General features: G+C 50.1%; 9 protein-coding genes across 9 annotated transcripts; 5 read left to right on the top strand and 4 right to left on the bottom strand.

Annotated features, from left to right (window-relative positions):
- Positions 1 to 1122: 1122 nt before the first annotated feature.
- BP5553_01237 (DNA-directed RNA polymeras-like protein III subunit RPC9) lies at positions 1123 to 1734 on the bottom strand (the record flags this gene model as incomplete). The annotated part of the gene is made up of 2 exons (XM_032009860.1): positions 1123 to 1488; positions 1543 to 1734. The coding sequence occupies 2 exons, from the start codon at positions 1732 to 1734 to the stop codon at positions 1123 to 1125; spliced, it is 558 nt and encodes a 185-aa protein (XP_031873914.1).
- A 464-nt stretch (positions 1735 to 2198) lies between these two features.
- On the top strand, positions 2199 to 3562 carry BP5553_01236 (PRTase-like protein; the record flags this gene model as incomplete). The annotated part of the gene is made up of 2 exons (XM_032009859.1): positions 2199 to 3137; positions 3185 to 3562. The coding sequence occupies 2 exons, from the start codon at positions 2199 to 2201 to the stop codon at positions 3560 to 3562; spliced, it is 1317 nt and encodes a 438-aa protein (XP_031873913.1).
- Positions 3563 to 4326: 764 nt separating this feature from the next.
- Positions 4327 to 5244, top strand: BP5553_01235 (uncharacterized protein; the record flags this gene model as incomplete). The annotated part of the gene is made up of 1 exon (XM_032009858.1): positions 4327 to 5244. One exon carries the CDS (start codon positions 4327 to 4329, stop codon positions 5242 to 5244), a length of 918 nt encoding a protein of 305 aa, XP_031873912.1.
- A 622-nt stretch (positions 5245 to 5866) lies between these two features.
- BP5553_01234 (RNA helicase) lies at positions 5867 to 7825 on the bottom strand (the record flags this gene model as incomplete). The annotated part of the gene is made up of 2 exons (XM_032009857.1): positions 5867 to 7564; positions 7625 to 7825. 2 exons carry the CDS (start codon positions 7823 to 7825, stop codon positions 5867 to 5869), a joined length of 1899 nt encoding a protein of 632 aa, XP_031873911.1.
- An 809-nt stretch (positions 7826 to 8634) lies between these two features.
- BP5553_01233 (Cytidylyltransferase) lies at positions 8635 to 9810 on the top strand (the record flags this gene model as incomplete). Its single annotated transcript, XM_032009856.1, has 1 exon — positions 8635 to 9810. One exon carries the CDS (start codon positions 8635 to 8637, stop codon positions 9808 to 9810), a length of 1176 nt encoding a protein of 391 aa, XP_031873910.1.
- A 2529-nt stretch (positions 9811 to 12339) lies between these two features.
- Positions 12340 to 13102, top strand: BP5553_01232 (putative Biogenesis of lysosome-related organelles complex 1 subunit KXD1; the record flags this gene model as incomplete). Its single annotated transcript, XM_032009855.1, has 3 exons — positions 12340 to 12674; positions 12736 to 12888; positions 13021 to 13102. 3 exons carry the CDS (start codon positions 12340 to 12342, stop codon positions 13100 to 13102), a joined length of 570 nt encoding a protein of 189 aa, XP_031873909.1.
- Positions 13103 to 15537: 2435 nt separating this feature from the next.
- Positions 15538 to 16570, bottom strand: BP5553_01231 (40S ribosomal protein S0; the record flags this gene model as incomplete). Its single annotated transcript, XM_032009854.1, has 3 exons — positions 15538 to 15613; positions 15668 to 16321; positions 16401 to 16570. 3 exons carry the CDS (start codon positions 16568 to 16570, stop codon positions 15538 to 15540), a joined length of 900 nt encoding a protein of 299 aa, XP_031873908.1.
- A 331-nt stretch (positions 16571 to 16901) lies between these two features.
- BP5553_01230 (Ribosomal protein-like protein S15) lies at positions 16902 to 17928 on the top strand (the record flags this gene model as incomplete). Its single annotated transcript, XM_032009853.1, has 2 exons — positions 16902 to 16953; positions 17009 to 17928. 2 exons carry the CDS (start codon positions 16902 to 16904, stop codon positions 17926 to 17928), a joined length of 972 nt encoding a protein of 323 aa, XP_031873907.1.
- A 489-nt stretch (positions 17929 to 18417) lies between these two features.
- Positions 18418 to 19670, bottom strand: BP5553_01229 (Vacuolar ATP synthase subunit d; the record flags this gene model as incomplete). The annotated part of the gene is made up of 4 exons (XM_032009852.1): positions 18418 to 18501; positions 18550 to 19442; positions 19493 to 19581; positions 19639 to 19670. 4 exons carry the CDS (start codon positions 19668 to 19670, stop codon positions 18418 to 18420), a joined length of 1098 nt encoding a protein of 365 aa, XP_031873906.1.
- Positions 19671 to 19900: the final 230 nt, after the last annotated feature.

Genomic DNA, 19900 nt, shown 5'->3' with positions numbered 1-19900 from the left:
CTAACGCAATATAAAAAGTGAAAATTGGTCTTGGAAGGAGTCGAACCTCCATCTTCAGCTAAAGCGACATTAAGCGTATAGGCATGACCCCATAAGCCTAATGTCCTCTAGAGCGAACCCATTTGTCACTGATATTCTAACCATTGAACTACAAGACCGGTTTTTTTGTTAAAGGAAAATGTGTTTAATTGTGATGATGTAGTTTGGGGAGGTTAAGGTGAGAGAGGAGGCGGTGTCCCATGATGTTCTGCCCGTGAATAGCGAGTGAGGGCGGTGTCGGGAGTTGGAGATAGTTGGATAGTAAGGTTAGTGTGGGATGGAAGACATAGTGTGAGTACTTATGTAGGTGGGATATTCCCTCGTTTCTCGATATGTCCTATAGTCTTGACCTAACTATTTTCAAGCATTGCCAAACATATTAAAAATTGAGTGTTCCACGAATTCTGGCATCCTCTGGCGGGCCTCCTAAATCTAATGATAATGACACCTGCACCACTTTAGCAACACCTTGACAGATTTAATATAGCGTTACAAGGTTGTAAATTGCTGTTATACACCAGTAGATATCGTCTCAAAGGGTTAATATATTTCAGTTTAGCAAATCCTGCCCCTACCTTAAAAGTCGGACTTTAAAGCAAAAAACCCCATAACCTTTGTAAAGGAACTTCATTAACACGACCTCATAAACCTATGTTACTCCTACCAATTTGACTTGCTGAATTTGTAACTTGATGCAGCATTAGAAGCCCTGTATGCACTCTTCATACACGCTAGAAGCTCATATCTTGGAAGAACTACTTTATGCCTTGATTTAATGTTAAGAGACTAGGAGGACCAATTTAATAGGGGCTGCGCACATAAATAAAGCTCTATTATCTTCTGGTGAGTAGAACATATGAAACTCGGCACCAAGGTACTTTAACGAGTGCCTACCCAGATGATTTAAGACTGGTCCTTAATGCATGTAGTATGAATGCCCACAACACCACTTGGACCGGGGTAACGGAATGTGGAAATTTGCTATTATGCTGTATTTGTGAATCGTGCCTGCCGACGCCATACAAACTCCCCACCCAAGCGCCTGTTATGATTCATGAAAGTAACATTTTCATACACGACGGGTTACTCATCCACTTCCATTTCCTCGTCCTGCTTGGCTTGTTGATCCAACTGCTCCTTCCTGGCTTCCCTGGCGTTGTCTGTCATAGCTTGTCTCTCTGCTTCTCCATCTGGTCTCCCGAGCACATCCGTAATGGCCTTTAATATCTCAGCCTGCGTCGTATCGCTGGGAAACCGCTCTTCCATCTCCTCGATGATCGTGTTTAGATTCTCTGGTTTGGTTGGCCGAAGATTCAAGATCATAATGATCTCTCCCTTTGTGAAATCCCATGGCCGTAACCCTGCGAGGAGATTTTTGATCGTTCGCTCATTGTATGGAAGAGGCTGAGATCCAAGCGGCGACGGGGCTTCCCGGAGGTAGTCGAGCAGCTATGCAAACATGTTAGATCGGGCCATAGACCGGCTGGCAAAACAGCCTCTCACCTCTTTAACAATTGTTGCAAGGTTCCCTGGCCGCCTGTCCTTTGGGTCTTTATGGTCTTTTCTCCCATGCTTCCCGCCTTTCCGGCTCTTCTCGCTGCTCTCCCTGCGTTCATAGCGTTCAGCCTGCTGGGTCAAATGCAGGTACACCTCATAGTTGGTAAGCGTCGCTGACTGCGCCTCAAGGATCTTCATGGTGCACGTTCGATCGCTCGCATTGGTGTCTCTCACGGGGGAGGGGATTTGGGTCGTCGTCGTTATATTTCTTTTGCCCGACGCCTTGTTATGCAGCCTTGCAGGACCCCTCCATAGTGCTACCCCGGCTTAGGTTTAGCGTGAACTCGTTTCTTTCAGCAACCTTTTCCTCAAGCTCGCACGACACTCTCACGCTGACTTTCTAGACTTTGCTTGATTTCACCATCAGACCGCCAAATGGATAGCAAGCCTCGCAACTACCCTACCATGCTTCCTCCATTGTTATAACCTGTTCTCCCTCTCTTTGTATCTCCCCTCTTCTCGCCATCCAGCTCTCCTCTGCCGTTCACTGGTGCCGAAATCGCCGGCAGCTTCCCCACGCGCTTGTCAAAAAGCAGGATTCCCGATACCTTCCCCGAACGTCGATCTCTTGCATTCATCCCCCATTGCATAGAGAGTTCATCATGGTTCGGAATATCGTCGTCTTGGGAGGGAATTCCCATCCCCGCCTCGTTGACACCGTCACCAACATTCTCGGTGTTCCGCAGTGCAACCGGATTCTCAAGAAATTTTCTGTCGGGGAAAGCCGCTTAGAGATCCAAGACTCGGTCCGAGGCAAAGATGTCTACATCATCCAGTCTGGAGCCGGTAAGGTCAATGATAACTTCGTTGACCTCTGCATCATGATCTCGGCCTGCAAAACCGGATCTGCGAAGCGTGTCACCGCCGTCCTCCCATTGTTTCCCTACTCCCGACAACCTGATGTGCCATACAACAAAATTGGGGCTCCACTATCGAAACCGCCAACGGATGTCAATAGAACCGATTTTACTTTCGAAAGTCGGCCTACAACCCCTAGCCCAGCCCAACCGCAGAGCCAAGGGCTTACGAATGGCATCGACGGACTGCAGCGAAAACTAGGCAAGACTTCTCTCGAGCAGCAGAACGGGTCAAATGGTATTACTCCACCAAGACGCTCCGATACAGCTGATTCGCTTCAGTCTCTAAATGGACGGGACCGCGGTTCCTCGCTGGGATCCCCGGCAGCTCCCGCCTTCACCACCCACGATTACGATAACCAAGCTATGGTCAACAAGAACTTCTTTCAGGCCAAGCCAGGATACAAGCAATGGGTAGCTCAAGCTGGAACGCTTGTTGCAGACCTCTTGACATGTGCTGGAGCCGACCACATAATTACAATGGATCTGCATGACCCTCAATATCAGGGATTCTTCGACATTCCCGTGGACAACTTGTATGGCAAGAGTCTTCTGAAAAAGTATATTGAAACAAGGATTCCGGATTTCAAAAATGCTGTCATTGTCAGTCCGGATGCTGGTGGTGCGAAGAGGGCCACCGCTATTGCGGACGATCTCAACTTGGAATTCGCATTGATCCACAAGGTAATACTACCCATGACTCTAAACTTGCGCACACTCATATCCTCTAGGAACGCCGCCCAACGCGTATTACAGACCGTCAGAATGCCACCATGATGCTCGTCGGAGATGTTGCGAACAGGGTCACTATCCTAGTTGATGATCTAGCCGACACTTCGAACACAATCACTAGAGCAGCCAAGCTACTGAAGAAAGAGGGCGCTACTCGAGTCTACGCTTTGCTCACGCACGGCATATTCAGCGGGGATGCCATCGCTCGTATCAATGCTTCTGCTTTAGATAAGGTCGTTGTGACGAATAGCGTTCCTCAGGAGGAACACTGCCGACTGTGCCCTAAGCTGGAAGTTCTGGAGGTTGGCTATGTGTTTGCTGAGGCTATCCGTCGTGTCCACCATGGAGAATCTATCAGTGCCCTTTTCTGGGACTAGGTTGTAGGCATTTATGGGTATTTTCGTTTGTCTGAGGAAGTTTGCATCCATCTCGGCGTTCTATGGAATCGGTGGCTGTGGGCTATCTGTGGCAGCGAGCTTTGCAAACTTGCCATGTCCACCTGCCAAACATAATTGCTATACCCCATCGACCGCTCTGCGGATCATACTGACGTCTCATAATCGTGGAAAACTTAGACAACCCATGATTGTACTTCCACTGAACGCTTTCCCAAGTGCTGGATATAGGCGTGACGCAGTTCATCTTGTTAAATAAGAGATTATACATATCGGGACAAGTATATAGAAAAGATTTGAGCAGAGCGATGGATACCATGCTCCTCGTGACTCAAGCTGGTCAATCATGAACTCGATTTCCGAAATGCGGCTAATGTTAACACCCACACTTGAGCAACTATGTAACGTAAAGGAACCGGTTGTTTAAAACCGTAGATTTTGTCCATCTCAGCACACGAATTTGAATGACGTACTCCATAGTCCAAGCTTTAGTGCTCGTAAAATGTTCTCACCAATAAACGAAGTTTCTAATAAATCCGAATGTCTCAAAGCACTACTCCGCGATCGCTGTCAAAAAGAAAATACTACATCGCAAGGCTGAACCTCCGCCTCGCTTGCCGCTTCTCCTCCACTCGAGACAAACGCCCGTTTTCCCATTCCAAAGCCTCCATCCACTCCCAATACCAATTGCCATTCTCCCAACATCGGCGCCATACTGACCGCTCTCCATAAATCAATAAATCAATATGTCTTTCTCCGACGAAGACGAAGACGAAGACTCCGCTGCAATGGCAGCGGCAATGGGGTTCTCCTCCTTTGGGGCGTCGATCCCTGCGAAAAAGAAGCGTAAATTCAACCCAGCAACGGACGCCTTTGTTTCAGGACAGGAGTTAGCTGCGCTGGATCGCGGAGGCAAGAAGGGGAAAGGGAGTGGTGGGAATACAGTTGCGTTGGGGAAGATCAGGACCTTTGGCTCCGGAGCAGAAATCGAGAAGGGATTGAACGAGGCCGAGATTGACCTTGGCGATGACAATAATGAAGGAGGCGAGAGTGAAGGGCAACACGGAAGACATGGAGATATAAATATGCATAGTCTCAGGGAGGGAGACCCAGATGATGATGTGGATGATGGCCCAAATTACATGGATACGAGCCAGCCGCCTCCTGCAGCTGTGGAAACAGAAGCGCAAACGGACGAAGATAAAGAAATGCAGGCTAGAATTGATGCCATTCTTGCATCTGTCCCTCCACCTCCTCCAGGATCTAGTGAAGAAGTACCGAGGCTCCAAACCCCAGCGGCGCCAGGGCAACTTCATCCTCCTCCATACAACCTCCCGCAGCGCCCGCCTCCACCACCAGTTGGGGGACTAGGGTACACCGACACGGCGTTCATGCAAGGTCGTTTTGATCCACCTCCTCCGGGTGTGGGGTCAAGGGGTGGTGATTCTGCCTCCGTTACTAGTTCAAGAGGTAGAGGTGGCGGAAGAGGGGGAGGGAGGGGAGGCCCAGAGCGGAATGAGAGGTGGTATGAAGGTTACTATGACCCGGGGTTTAATGAAAACCCATGGGATCTGTTGGAGAAAGAGAGGGGGTTACAGCCTGTGGGAAGCTGGCTGCAGCGAGGGCATTGGAGTGCGGAGAGAAGGAAGGCTGAGAGCACTTGATAGCTAAGGATGGCTATGTATGCTTACGACGTCTTGGAGTATTTTTATGCTCCTCCCAAAGCTTGATATCAGCTTTGTATCAAACCACGCCAAAGATATATTCATCGTTCGAACCTCAAGATGGGAAGCCGTACTTCCCTTCGCTGTGGAAACCCCCCTTATCAAGATCAAGTTTTGGACGTCAAGAGAAGCCATCGTAGGATGTCAAGTAAGGGGCTCTGATCTGGGGTCGATATGGATTCAGCTTTAGTTTAAGGAATGTAAGGTGAATAGCCACCGTTGATCGGCCGAGATAGCTTTAAGGCATTTGGTGAGGAATAGGAGTATCGGCAGATGCATACCACTATCAACTATAGAGCAGCCGTCCCTAAGTATGAGTTTGATCTACTACACTCGTCCATACTCCGGATATGCCGTTAAGTGTGCCCTCATCAAGCAGCTACGCTTCCACAATGTACAAAAGTAATGAACATGGCTTTAGAGGCTTCTCGGATGCCCACCAACCTCCTTTCTTCTTTCCCTTTCCCATCGAGACCATGCGCGGTTGCGGGATCACTATTATCACTACCGGTTTATTGGGATTCATGATATTGTATTGGAGCTTAGACTTAACAGAGTATATCTACTCATCAAATCCATTCCATACCTCAACCGCGGCGGCTTCCAAATTTTCCCGCTTCACTTGCTCAATCAAAGCTTGGACATCCGCCTCTTTCTTTTTCTCCTCTTCCGTCATGTTCTCCAACCGTTCTGCCTCTCTCTTCCGCCTCTTCTTCTCCCTTCGCTCTTCTTTAACATCCTGCTGGTCGTGCTTCTGGCTCCAGGCCTCTCTCTCCTTTCTCTTCTTCAACACCTCTGCACTGGGTACGTAGGGCCCTTTCAACTTCTCCTCCTCCATCGCTACTCTTCTTGCTTTTTCTCTAGCCTTGTCCTTGTATGCATATTCAGTCATATCCAACTGAACTCCAAGTGTTTTATCTCCCTCCCATTTCTTTAGCTCGGGCATCTTGGGAAGTCGTACAAGTCCCCACGCACGGCCTAGGTCCGTCCAATCTAGGTCTGTAACACGGAAAATGCTACTTGCTTGGTGCTTGGAATATGCCTTAACCCAGCTCACGAAGGCGCGCTGGCCTTTATCGTAGAGTGCCCTATCCGCGAGAACTTCCTTGCGTATCTTGGCTGTGACTAATTCCGCATCCTTATCAGTGGTAGTAACTGCTGGCCGTTTTAAAGGTTCTATAGGTGTCTTCCGGACGCCGAGGAATGGAATGTAATCCTCTTCCCTTCCGGGCTGAAGGAAGATCACACTGAGACCTTTCCGTCCTGCTCTTCCGGCCCGACCACAACGATGGAGGAACACTTTTGGGTCGGAGGGAGGGTCTATTTGGACCACCAGGTCGACTTGGGGGATATCAAGCCCACGAGCTGCTACATCGGTAGTCAGGAGAATTGTAGGTGAAACTGCGGTAACATATTTTGAAAAGTTCCTCTGCCGTACATTAGGGGGATGTTTTCCATGCAGAGTTATTAGAGAGAATTGTTTCGGCAGTATGGCGATGAGGATATGCTGGAAATAATCGACTGCCGCACACGTCGAAAGATACATGATACTTTTTTGGGGCGTAGGATCTAGGTTTGATAATAACGAGAGGAGCGCGGGGAATTTATGGCTGGGCGGGGTGAGCAAGTATGTCATCTGAAGACTTGCTGGCGTTCTTTTATCATCTCCCGATGCGCTTTTGACCTTCACGGCAATTTTGACCGGATTTCTCAACCCAACCCGCACGATTTCTCCTACTGCCTCGCTGACCGACGCGCTGAACAACCCAGTTCTCCTTTGCTTGGGCAAACGACCAAGGATCCTTTGTAAATCATCCTTGAAGCCTAAATCGAGCAATCGATCTGCTTCATCCAGAACCAGGACTTCAAACGAAGATTGAGGACAATGTACGTGCGGGGATGAGAGAAGCTCGAGGAGTCTGCCGGGGGTAGATATCAAGAGATTCGGGCTGTTTTTCAGAAATCTGCTTAGATCTTGAGCAGGAGTTGTTGTCCCGCCAAGAAGCAGCTGAGGAAGAACGGTGTTGGAGGAAATCGGCCTTTTTGTCTCGCCATCTTCTGACGGGTTCAGGGCGTCGGCGGAAGGTTCGTGAAATGCTAGCAAGGAGCGGAGGACGGAATGGATCTGAGTCGCCAGTTCTCGGGTTGGTGAGACAATGATGGCACCGACATGGTGTTTTTTAAGGGGCTCTTCTAATCGCAATAGCTTTTCCACTACTGGAATAAGAAATGCCAACGTTTTCCCGCTCCCCGTCACAGCCTGTGGAAATTCATGTTAGTCTTTGATTTGGTAAATACAAATAGAGGACGGGCGACCCACTTCTACCACTACATCTTTGTTTTTTAAGAAGAGAGGAATACAAGAAGCTTGCACAGGCGTCATTCTTGAAAAGCCCATAGCAGCAATGGCATCCAATATCCATTGCGCCAGCGGGGGAGTCAAGGCATCCCAAGCTCGGGGATCATTCTTCTCCCTCTCCTTCTCGTTCAGCTTCTGCTTCTTCTCGGTGCTGAGCTCCATGGCGCGCCGGTTGCCAGGATATGGTTATGATTATGAAGGCGTGAGGGCGTGAAGCTGTGGTTATGGTTTTCCTTCCTGTCCCTCCATCGCAAGATCTTGCGCCGGGGTAAAAAATGTTGTCTGTGGCTTATCTTATCTTATCGCCGATCGTGTACTGTAGGCTGCACCTGATTTTTTAGCGACGCCAGAAGCTGCCAGAGTAATTTGCAGCTGAAGAACCAACCAAGTAACAACACTCTGGTTGGAGACAAAGTCCTAGGTAGGTACTTATTATCTTTTACGCAGCGATTTCTCTCTCCTGTTCCCAGACCACCCATATTTCATTTATATTCCGGTTCAAACCTCTCAACAGCGCTGTTCGGGCTTCTCCCACCGGCGCATGTGATATCTGTCCAGATTGGGTTGGTCCGGCTTTTCGTAGTTCGGTGTTCTGCGAAGTACCAAAATTTCGGTCTTTGCGAGTTGCCCAAGCTGCGAACCTGCAGACCTGCACCACCTGGAACTGAGACCGTTATCGTTCCTAACTGGCTCCTGGTTGTCATGCTCATGTGCCTCGAGAAAGGCACACAAAACCCATCATCTCTTTCCTCACCTCCAACCATGCAGCGCAGTCCTGCTCTGCGCCGTCCGTTCCGCTGGAGTCAGTAAGCACACCCGCATCTTTGTCTTCTTCTTCTTCTTCCGTCGCTACCATACGCCCTTCGCGGAAAGATACACATCTCCACTCTACTATTTGGCTCTTTCGAGTCGCAGATTTCGCGTCTATGCCTACAGGCGCTATCCGAATGCCATCGTTGCCGCCTTTCACCATGTCCCGATCCTCGTCAAACCCTATTCCGGCAACACCCAGAGTAATATCCCCTTCACCGACGCCGTCGGATGCCCGGGAAGCATTACAAGATGGATATCTGGGGCCTATGACCAGATCGGCGAGGAAGAAACAGTCGCAGTCGGCGTCTCACGCATCCATAAACGAAGATCTAGACGAGGATGAGGAGATCGGCGATGAGCTAAGAAGGGCCAGATCAAAAAGCAGAAGTCCTATAAGGGTTCGGAAACCAACCGGCCTGACACCTGTGAACGCCAAGGCATCAAACTCAACATTAAAGCCATCGCCGAAACCTCCTGGCGGAAAAGAAACGAATGGACATCTGTCACCAGCTAGTGCCAGCACAGGGTGGAGTTGGAGAGACATCAGTCGAAGTCCCAGTCCGCTCGGCTTGATTCCTATCCACAGGCACTGGAGGTCTTTCGTACACCGACACGAGGTTCCGCGAAAGATGCTGCATGTGTCGATCGGGTTCTTCGTTATATGGGCCTATGTCCACGGTCTACAGACCTCTCAAATCACGCCGTATCTTATGGGGGCTTTCATACCGATCGCAACAGTTGACTATATACGTTTTACATATCCCTCATTTAATCGTCTATATGTCCGCGTTTGCGGCGCTCTGATGCGTGAAACCGAGTATGAAGGATGGAATGGCGTCATCTGGTACCTCCTCGGGGCATGGATTGTTCTGACGTTCTTCCCAAAGGACATCGGGGTCATGGGCGTTCTTCTCCTCAGTTGGTGTGATACAGCTGCAAGCACCGTGGGACGGCTCTACGGGCGCTACACGCCTCGCATCAGGAGCGGCAAATCGGTCGCTGGATCGCTTGCTGCCTTGGTTGTTGGTGTGGTTACCGCGGTTGGTTTCTGGGGGTATATAGCGCCGCGGTACGGCCCCTTTGTCAACGACATAGACCAACCTTTTATGTTCACAGGAGCCTTGGCTCTCCCAGAGGCTATCCGTGATCTGTTTGGTCTAACTGCGGCTCAAGCAAGCATCAGCGGAGGACTGGCACTGGCGGTGATGAGTCTGTGGACTGGGTTTGTGGCATCAGCGAGTGAAGTAATTGATATGTTTGGCTGGGACGACAACTTGACGATACCGGCACTGAGTGGGCTTGGAATGTGGGGATTTCTCAAGGTATTTGGATAGAGAGGGGCACGGGCGTTCCGGTGGGCATTACATCGCATACACTAGAGGGAGGATTTGGGGGGTGGAGTTTTCATTTCGTACGATAATATGTCCTGTCCACTATACATGAGTCTTGCAGAGCTTCGCTGGCCATGCAGCAAATTGACCCGAAATGTCGTTGGTGTCTTTCCGCAAGGGATGTTTTTCATGTTCCCGCACGGGGAGCAGGCACATCCTTCCAGTTTTTCCGGCGTGGAAGGCCCATTCATTGGTGCAGATCCCGTCCATCGGCAGCCCTTCCCTCGGTGCGGGAGCCTGGAGGTGGTGGGTTTTTATTTTGAAGTTTGGCGGTTTGGGGGAATTGGAGTTCGGTTGCGGGCATGTCGTGTCGTTAGAAGCGCATCGTGGGCGAGGTGCGGACTGGGGGTTGAGGTTGGGATTGGGGATTGGAGATTTGGATCGGGGACTGGGATCAGGACTTGGGGATTTGGAGATTGGGGATTCGGGATTGGGGACTGAGATTGGGGGATTACGTGGTGATGAACCATGGGCCAGTAGCAGTCCACTGCTGAATGTGTGCCGATTGCTGGGTATTGGCTTTGCTTGTGGCCTTGAGTGAGTGCCGGCTTATGGGCTTTTTCTTGCTCCTTTGGAGAGAACAGAGGACAGAACACCTCGTACTTCGTTTCGTACTAGACTGTGGTACCTGTACCTTGGTGAGACGGAGGGAGCAAGGCGGCGACGGGAGATGGCAGTTTGCAGTTGGCATCTGGCCTGTGGCAGTTTTCCAATTGTCTCTCTGTTTCTGTTTCATTGTGGCCGAGGAGCAGGGCGAGCCAGTTCGTCAGCCTGCAGTGCAGTAGTTCACGTAGGGCTTGTTGGTCCTGCCAGTCATTATTGGCCGCATGGCATGGGGGATCCTGTGATCGGACGGCGATGGCGAAGGCGATGGCGATCAATAGATCCAGTGGGCGTCTGGGTGCGATGGTGAGATGTATGTACTTGTACGTAGTAGAGTGGTGGAGTGGTAGAGTAGTAGTAGAGTAGAATCTTCTCTGGCTTCCACGCCCGTGGCTGCAGTGGGTTGTTGGCAGTGGGTGGGTGGTGGGCGACCCGATGTGATATCCCCGAAGTATATATATACTATATAACCATCAAGGATGTATGAATAGACATATAGTGTGCGTACGTAGTATTGCGCCAAGTCCCCTCTCACTCTCTCGCTCTCTCGTTGTGGTGTTGTTCCTGTTCTTGTTCTTGTCCATTGCCCATTATTGTCCATGGCGGGGCAGATAAATGGCAGATCTGAAATTCTTGGAGGGGTCGACACGCCCTCAGACCGCACCCCGGCGAGCCGAGCGGCGGAGGGCGGAGTGCTGCGCTGCCCTGCGCTGCGCTGATGTATGGATGTCGAGAAATAATTATTCTGCCAACACATACATTTCGCGAACGCGAACAGGAACATCGCTACAGCACCGTATGCGTTGCAGCCTGACCTTTCTTCCCACATCCTCTTCCTCCGTCCATTGACAACCCGTTCGTTCGTCTTACCCTCCCCGGCGCCCGCCATAAGGCACTGTTACAGCCTGCTCTTGCAGTATAGCCGTGTCACCGTCACCATCCTCAGTCTTGCGCTCTGGCTTTGGCTCTGGCTCTGCCCTCCCGCGCCGCCGACGGCTGCTGCTGCTGCTGCTCCTGACACACTTTCTCTCGCTGCTTTTGGGGCCCGCGCTTGTTCGTTTGCTCCGTATCAAACCGCCTCACCATGACAGAGTGGGCTTTGCCTTAACCAGCCTGGACGACAAGATCTGCCCTCCGCCCCTAATCCACCCCCTCCGCCGCTCCACCAATGCCAGCCAATCGTCGACACATACAATGGCATGACGCCTATCGCTGAGCAATGGCAACTCTCCTTCCGGCCGCGGCGTGCCGTCAACCCAGGGCTCGAGCCGGGCCAGGGATTTCCCTCGTCGAATATAACTGCTGCATGGCTGGGAGGATGTGGGACAACGGTGAGAGGGTGGAAACACCAGCCGAGGGGGCGTAGCGGCTGCTTAGGGGGGCAAGTGAGAGTGAAGGCAAATACTGAGACCATGTCATGCCATGTCCAGTCCAGTCCACCAGCTTCCAGCCGGTCTTGCTCCTCCTCGAGCGGGGTCAGAGCAACAGACGGTGAGAAAGGGTTAGGTCCATTCCCCCCGATGATGGCACTTCCTTGAGCCAGGGGGCCCTCAAGACGGGTATAAAAAGGGGGACGAGAGACCGTCCTCGATGTTTTCCTTCTTCTTTCCTTTCCATCTTTTTGTTCAGTTCCACAAGTCTACTATTGCCATACCACAAGTTTGTTTTGCAAACATAAGCCTACTTCACTTTACCTCACCTCACTTCATCACATCACATCACCACATCACTTCACCTTACTGATACATACTTGCTTGAGTATCTCCAAGCATCATCGTCACATACTGTCCATCATCTATCTTGTCCCACCCCACTTCGCCTTCCCAAAATACTTGATTGCTACCAGCATCATCTCACAAAACATTCACCATGGCCTACCAGCAAGGTTACTACCAGACCAACTCCCTCCCCATTGCAGTTCCTGCAAAGCCGCAGCATGCTCAATATTACACCCCTCAAACTCACGGGTATGGAATTTCACCTCCTGAAGTTGCCGAATCTGTTACCACAGGATCGAGCATGACTCCAGCATATGGCCATTCCACATACTCTACAAATTCCGGCAGCTATGCCGGTAGTGGGAGCGATTACGACAGCACATCTTCTGCCAGTGGCTTGGATATGCAAGAGTATGTTCAAGATCGCTTCAATGGCGCTTTTGACCCTCTTCCTCTGGATCGCACCCTGGCTGTCCAGGCGCAAACGTGAGTATTCCAGCTGCGAGTTTCACTCCTACCGCATTCAGATTTGCTGACATTTCCGAAGATCTGGATTGCTAAATGCGAAGCATCGAGAACTTCAAGATTTGCAGCAATTGGCACAGCAGCGACTTGCGAGGTCGCGAGCCAGGTTGGCTGAAGGCTACCAGGATGCTAAGGAAGTGAAGAGAGATCTCGAGTGGACACAAAAGCGCGTTTCGTAAGTTCCTCATTTCTTTGTATTTCACGATTTTGTTTAGATGGTTTGCGATTCTCGCGGTCGTCCAAAATCTGAGCAGTCAAGTTTCGCGTAATCTGGGGTTCTCGAAAACTTGACTAACACAACTTCCAGATCAATGAAAACGAAAGCTTCTCGCAAGCACCCAAAAGAATACAAGCAAGCACGCGCGCGCTACCCATCGCCAGAATACTAAGCGTCGATTTCATTTCATTTACAAAAGTTTCCCAATCCGGTAGTTTGTTGTCGTCGTCGCTAGCCCCCTTTTCCTTGCATGATACATATCTTCACCTTGTCCCAGCAGCGGGGGCTCGCGGCTGTTTAGGCGCGTCCGCTGCTGCTTTTACAGCAGGCGGGTATTTCTGAAACGACGTTATGATTTCTTATTGGGCGTTTGGGACGGCATTGTGACGGCGGTGCATGGCGTTGAAGCGCCAGGGCTGCAGTAGTGCCCGCGTCTCCCCTGACCCCTCCCCCCTGGCTTGTCGGGAGCGCAGGGTGCAGGAGCGGCGAGGAACGGGTGTGACGTGCAGGCCAGGCGTGCGTTGCGGGTGCTTGGGTGGCTGGAGAGGGCAAGAACAGGACCTCTCTCTCGCTTCAGGGCGCCATCTGCATTATTGGGCGGAAACCTCTCTTTTCTACACGCCATTTCTGTCTCCTGGGCGTTGTTTTACTGCTGTTATAGGGATAGCGTAGCGGGCTTTGCTGCTTCTCTGGGAATAGGGCTTGTTTTAATAGGGAATATCCAAAATACAGCATTTTCTTCATCTCTCCCACCTACGTAGAGCGGGCTCGTGACTGGTTGGTTCAAGGGGCAGAGCTGTGATTTTCCCAATCAGGCGTAGAGACGTCAGCAGGGCTATCCCACCCCCATATACATGACCTGATTCTTGCAATCCCCCGACAGTAGACATGAACTATGATACACGTGTCCCCGTGATTCAACACCCTGAAGACCCCCGCTCTCTGCCACCCAGACCGTGTAGGATAGCCCGTCAGACGTGGCTGGTGGAATGACATAAGCAGCTAGGTGCCTGCCACTGCTGTACTGTAAATGGCGGGCTGGGGATTCTCTTGAGCAGTGCTAAATGACCCGGACTTGGTTCGACTAAGTGAGATTCACGTCCTGAGCATGTGTTTGTATATTCCTCACCACGTACTTTACATAAACTTCTTTATATATTCCAAAATATGTTGTTCTTCTTTGGGTCGTCACTTCAAACCAATAATTTCCCCTCTGTTTCGTAGAAGAGGGGTGGGGGTTCGTGCCTTATCTTGTGGTGAGGGATCGAGAAAGGGGGGGGGGGGGGGTTGGCCGAGCATTCTGCGAGGAATGGGCGCATCTTCGTACGTACTGTAGGTCTGGTTTGAAACAATTAAGGTGCTGAGAAGTAGGGAACGGTAAAAAATGCATTTGCGGGGCGAGTTGGAGGTGGAATGGTTTATATAAACTTGACAAGGTAACTACTTTGGCGGGAAGACACAGAGGGGAAATCATATACAGGTGTGGAAATAGATATTAGTTACGTGGCCTTTACTTTGGGAATATACTCAGCTGTCGGCAAGAGCCGGGGAAAATTAATTTTGGGGTAGTTAAGCATTGGTTACATCGAGATACTCAGAGAACTTGAAATGAGGTAGGATTTTGGTGAAATGTCCCTACAAATATCCCTCTTCCTACTGTGGAGTTTCACGCCGAGTTTTGTCCCTCATTTGTACCACGTATTATAAGACCAGTGGCACTAAAACTCCCCGGATGATTGTGAGCGGCTCCCGCTCAAAAGGACAGTTTGCTTTGTAAAAACATTCAAGCTTGGGTTCTAATAAAGGGGCCATAGTAGGTGGGCTTCTGGCTTTAGCTGGCTGTGCTTCGATTTAAAACTTAAGAACGCGACTCTGTTCGGACCTCCACTGTTGAAATGATAATAAAAGAATATTGAGCTTGAAAAGTTATAAAGGTCTGTTATATCTTTCCTTAATTAGGCATAGAATATAATAAATAGAATGTAAAAAGTCAAGACGACACTATCTATCTCGTAGTGATTAGATACTTCTACCGTAGGGGACATCGCGTTTAAGAAACTGTTTTACGACGGAGGGAAAGTGGAGAGAACATTTGTGGTATTGGTGGGAGGTGTGTCTTTAGGCATGTATTGATACAGGGGTTGAGGGTTGGGGCAGGCAGTGTGTAGTATTGGTAAAGATTGATTTAATAATTGAAAAGAGGTATGAAAGAAGGAAGAACAGTGACTTTGGCTGTTAACGCTAGTCATAAACCCAAGAATAAAGGGGCATATCGGGGTGCATAGTTGGATGAAACAGACGAAGGCAATGCAAGACCAGAAAGTTATCACATGAACCAGCGATCGTTGCAGAATAATGTCTTTATATTATCCGTTGCTTCTTATCACGCTGCGGCAATCACTAGGGCCGAAGAGACACAAAAGGGCGGAGCAACAATCAAGCAAACTCGCTTCGCCTTGATAGCACAGGGCTTTCCCTCTACACCTGTAAAGAATGAACAGTTGCAGAGTATCTTTCCCTCATGAGTACTATCAATTTGACCCCTTGAGCAAAAACAGCGTCGAGTAGATAGCCCGCTTTTTATTTGAGGTACATTTTTTTGTTTGTTTACCAATTCTCAGTCTTGGTATCAGCGGCACCCCACTCAGCGGTAGCGGCAGGAGCGGCAGCCCATTCATCACCACTAAATCCAGGTTAGCTTAAGAACTTGCGAGTATTTATATCATTGAGAACTTACGCGGCATCCCACGAGGCACCAGCGGCAGCAGGAGCAGCAGCAGCAGTGGCGCTAGCAGCAGCGAATGCACCAGTGGCAGCTCCAGAGACCTCCCAATCGGCGTTTCCAGCGAAGCCCTGCTCAACAGCAGCAGTTCCGACCTCCTCGGCACCTGGGACCTTCTCCTCGACAACCTCCTTGTTCTCCTCAGCCTCGGGGTCACGGTAGAAGTACAAATCAACCATGACATCCCACTCGGCCTCGCGGCTGGCGATGGATCCACGAAGACGGAGGACCTCACGGGCCAACAACCACCAGACCAAACCAATAGCGTGACGACCCTTGTTGTTGGTTGGGATGGCTACATCGACGAACTCAGTTGGGGAGTCAGTGTCGCAGAGGGCAATGACGGGGATGTTGACGTATGAAGCCTCCTTGATAGCTTGAGCATCGGTGCGGGGATCGGTGACGATGATGAGGCGGGGCTCCTTGAAGGATCGGGTGATGTAGTTGGTGAAGTTACCGGGAGTGAAACGACCAGCAATGGCGACGGCACCAGTGTGGTGAGCAAACTTCAACACAGCACGTTGACCGTAAGGACGGGCAGAGATGACACAGATGTCGGCTGGGTTGTCAACAGCTGCGATGATACGGGCAGCGAGGACGATCTTCTCCCTGTAGAACAAAATTGTTAGAGCGTGATTCCTTTGCTTGCGGATCCCGCAAAGCCTATCCAATCCTTATGTCCACATACCAGGTCTTGCCAATGTTGATAACGTTGATTCCGTCGGGGCGAGTCTTCCACAGGTAAGGGTCCATGTGAACCTGGAGATTCTTGGAGCCGAGATGGCATTGAGCTGCGAGCAGCATCTCAATATCCTGGGAGGTGGCATTGAAAATGGGGGGGAGGTTTGAAGGAGCCATCTTTGCGATTTGACGTTGGGGGGAGGAGAGGTTGGCGATGTGGTGTTGAAGGTTGTTGGGGTGGGATAGAAAAGGAACGTCAAAGATGAAATTCGCGTGTGCGGGAAAATAAGTTCGCGATGCGATAAAGCGAAACCCTAATCGGAAATCAGGTTGCCGCCTCAGTCGCAAGGCATGAAGTTAACTACATCACGTGCCTTTGCTTCAACGCTAAGCCCAATGGAGCATTGGCCGGAAATTCCAAAGATTCAGGACAAGACTGGACTGTACGTACGAAGCACGAAGTACCGCGAGGGAAGTCAGAGACATCATCTGCCAAACCCGTGTCAATATGCCTCCCCGAATACCAAGACCAATTCTGTCGCCCCTAAGCGGTTCCAGTTGTGAGTCTCCTCACATCCCTTTTGTTTTATTCTACCATAGCTAATCAAGCTGTAGTATGCATTCGGCCAGCTACCGCTACCAAAGCATTCAAAGGGCCCCTTCCCACGACCTTAACGGCCAATGGCTCAACATCCGCTCGAAAGAAGCAACGGGACCCCTATGCGATAGCCCAGGCGGCTCAGAGAAAAGCTGCCAATGTAGCTAGGCAGAGGGTGCTACAGGAAGAGAGAACAGCAGCGATGGGTGATCCCATCCGAGGCATAAGAACTCCCTTTGTGGAATCATTCGACGACGTGGGAGGCGCAGCAGTGCTCTCAGAAAAGAAGGCAGAAGATGGTTCCTTGCAGGGCCTCGAAGTCAAAACGGGTGACAATGTGTTCCTCAATCACTTCGTCAAACCCTCTGAGTTTGAGGAATCCATCATACGCTCACACCTATTGTCGAGACCACTAAGAGAAAAGCTCGAACAGTATCGAGATCCAGCCAAGGAAGCGGAAGAGCTGCAGAAGTATGAGGAGGAGCACGAACGAGCCATGGCTGCGTTGACCCGTATTGTCAGTCTGGCAAATGCAAGTCAGAAGGATAAGACGAGGGCCAATATCCAGCGGTGTATACAGACATTTGGGCGCCACGAGACAGACTCTGTTCTTAGACCCCGACCGCCGATCAATCCCGTGGCTTTGGGGGGCAAGCCATTGGCAGTGGGTACCCCTAGGGCAGGTCCGGACACAGGAAGCTCAGAGGTGCAAATTGCAATCTTGACGGCCAAGATCAACGTGTTAGCGAACCAACTGGAGAAGAAGGGCGGGACTAAGGATAAGGTCAACAAGCGAAATCTTCGGTTGATGGTTCATAAGAGACAGAAGCTCTTGAGCTATTTGCGGAAGAAGGAGCGCGGGAGTGACCGATGGCAGAATCTGGTCAGCACCTTGGGATTGACAGAGGGGACTTGGAAAGGTGAAATCAGCCTGTAATTATATGTGTATCATGTGTCTGGGTCGCCAGGCGTATGTAAAATAGGGCTTAGATGTATGAACATAGCTGCTACACCACTTTTCTATTTGTTCAACGTGTGCCTTTTACGGATTGGATGGGCGAATCGTCAATTATTCAAGGGTCTCAAAATATTCCTAATCCATCACCTTGACTTGCTCGTGAACAAATCTGACAATATTACTAATGGAAAGGCTGTAGCAGTAGATTCATGGCCTCTGTAGCCTTCTCCACCCTTCTGATGATCTAGTGGGAATACCTTCTAGTCGGCCATGTCATAGCTGGGAAATCAATGGGTTGGGCACTATATTTCGATTGGAATGAAGTGGCCATAAACTATGGGGCTGAATACTGATATCGCTGCCAGGGCCTGTCCTGATCTCCTTGCGCCGACCGTATCACCTAACAGTACAAATTATGCCGGTGAAAACCAAGGCCAAAAAGGTAACTCAACGCTACAAGTCGACGCTTCAGAATACACTAATGTAATTGCCAATTCTATCCTTCTGGTTTTGGGCTATGCATTCCGCAATCCACGTTATATTCCGGATTTCCTAGATTCATGTCAGCGTTATTGCCGAATTTCATTGTGGACAACAAACCTGTTCCCGTAGCTTTACCCACGCATAGACAATAGCGTATGTAAATTGCTGGGTGAAGGCGCTCTTCGAGATCTCCATCTCCTTTTGGTAGAACATATCTTCTAGGCCTTTCCCTTCGTTACCAGCGCCTCCACTCATGTTGCCAGCCCCAGTGCTGCTCTGGCCCATACCTGCTGCATCAAAGTACGTCTTGTAATCACTAACGCCTTCCACCGCCAACCGGACGCCCTCAATATCATCTGCTCTAGACAGCATCAACGAACCTTCCGGGTATAATCTCCCAAAACTTGGGTACAACTTCTTCCGTGACCCTTTTGATAGCTCGGTTCCAAAGGAGTTCAAAGTGATGTTGATCGCTCTTCGGTCCGCCTCAAATTCCAGAATTTCTGTCATAACTTCCGCAGTGGGGGTACCAGCCATATCTGGGTCGGAGTTGACGAACTGATAGAAGTCTTCGAGGTAGTTCTTATATAAGGTGTTTCGGATAATCTCGATATTAAGCTCATCGAGATCTTGGTGACTCAAGCTTCCCTTAAAGTATGCCGCAAGTGGGGTTTCAATCAAGACGCTATTGTATAACTCCTCGATGTTTGTGGCAACGCAGAGGACCGGCATAGTCTCGAACCATCCCAAAGGATGGCACCTCTCCAGTAGCTCCCTGGTATCCCGCTCATGTAACGTACCAGTAATAAGCAGCGCCACGTTATCAATCATATAGCCGTATGTCAAGTACTCCATAAATTTCGCAAGAGAACCGACGGCATTTGCTTGGATATATCGGAACTCTGATATCAGCTTGTCGGTTGCCTTTGCAGCGAGGGTAGAAGTAGATGGATTCGGAGGAAGGGATGCGAGGAAGTCGCCATAAGCTGGGCCCAGTTGAAGCTTGAGATCTGATGCGCATTTAGCAGATGCCCCAGAGTACCATGGCTAGCTAACTAACCGTCGATCGTCTCGCATTGTGTTAAGTTGGAATAATTCTGGCCCGTCAAAAGACCGTTTCGATATCCTCTAACGATGCCCTCAATGTAGCTTCCGAAAGGTTAGATTGCAAACCGCGACAGAATTTGTATTGGCAGGGATGCATACCCATTGTTAACATTGAAGAAAAGGCCCTCCATTTTGGCAAACAAGTTTGAAATCGTCGATAGGAATTGATCTTGGTGTTCACATGGGAAGCCTGGAGCTTTGGATAGCTGAGGAGGGATATCACATGACGCGGGCCCTAAGCCCGATATGGCCATGCCCCCAATTAGCATAGCGTCTTACACTTTCTTCTCGCGAACTTTTTTTTTGAACCTTGAGCTTTAGGTCGGAAGAACTTCACGAACTGCACGACCACCAAACACAA

This window comes from Venustampulla echinocandica, assembly GCF_003357145.1.
Source record: "Venustampulla echinocandica strain BP 5553 chromosome Unknown scaffold_0, whole genome shotgun sequence".
NCBI classification, from domain to species: Eukaryota; Fungi; Ascomycota; class Leotiomycetes; order Helotiales; family Pleuroascaceae; genus Venustampulla; species Venustampulla echinocandica.
Note: the sequence above shows the minus strand (reverse complement) of the source record. Positions and strands in the feature narration are given on the sequence as shown.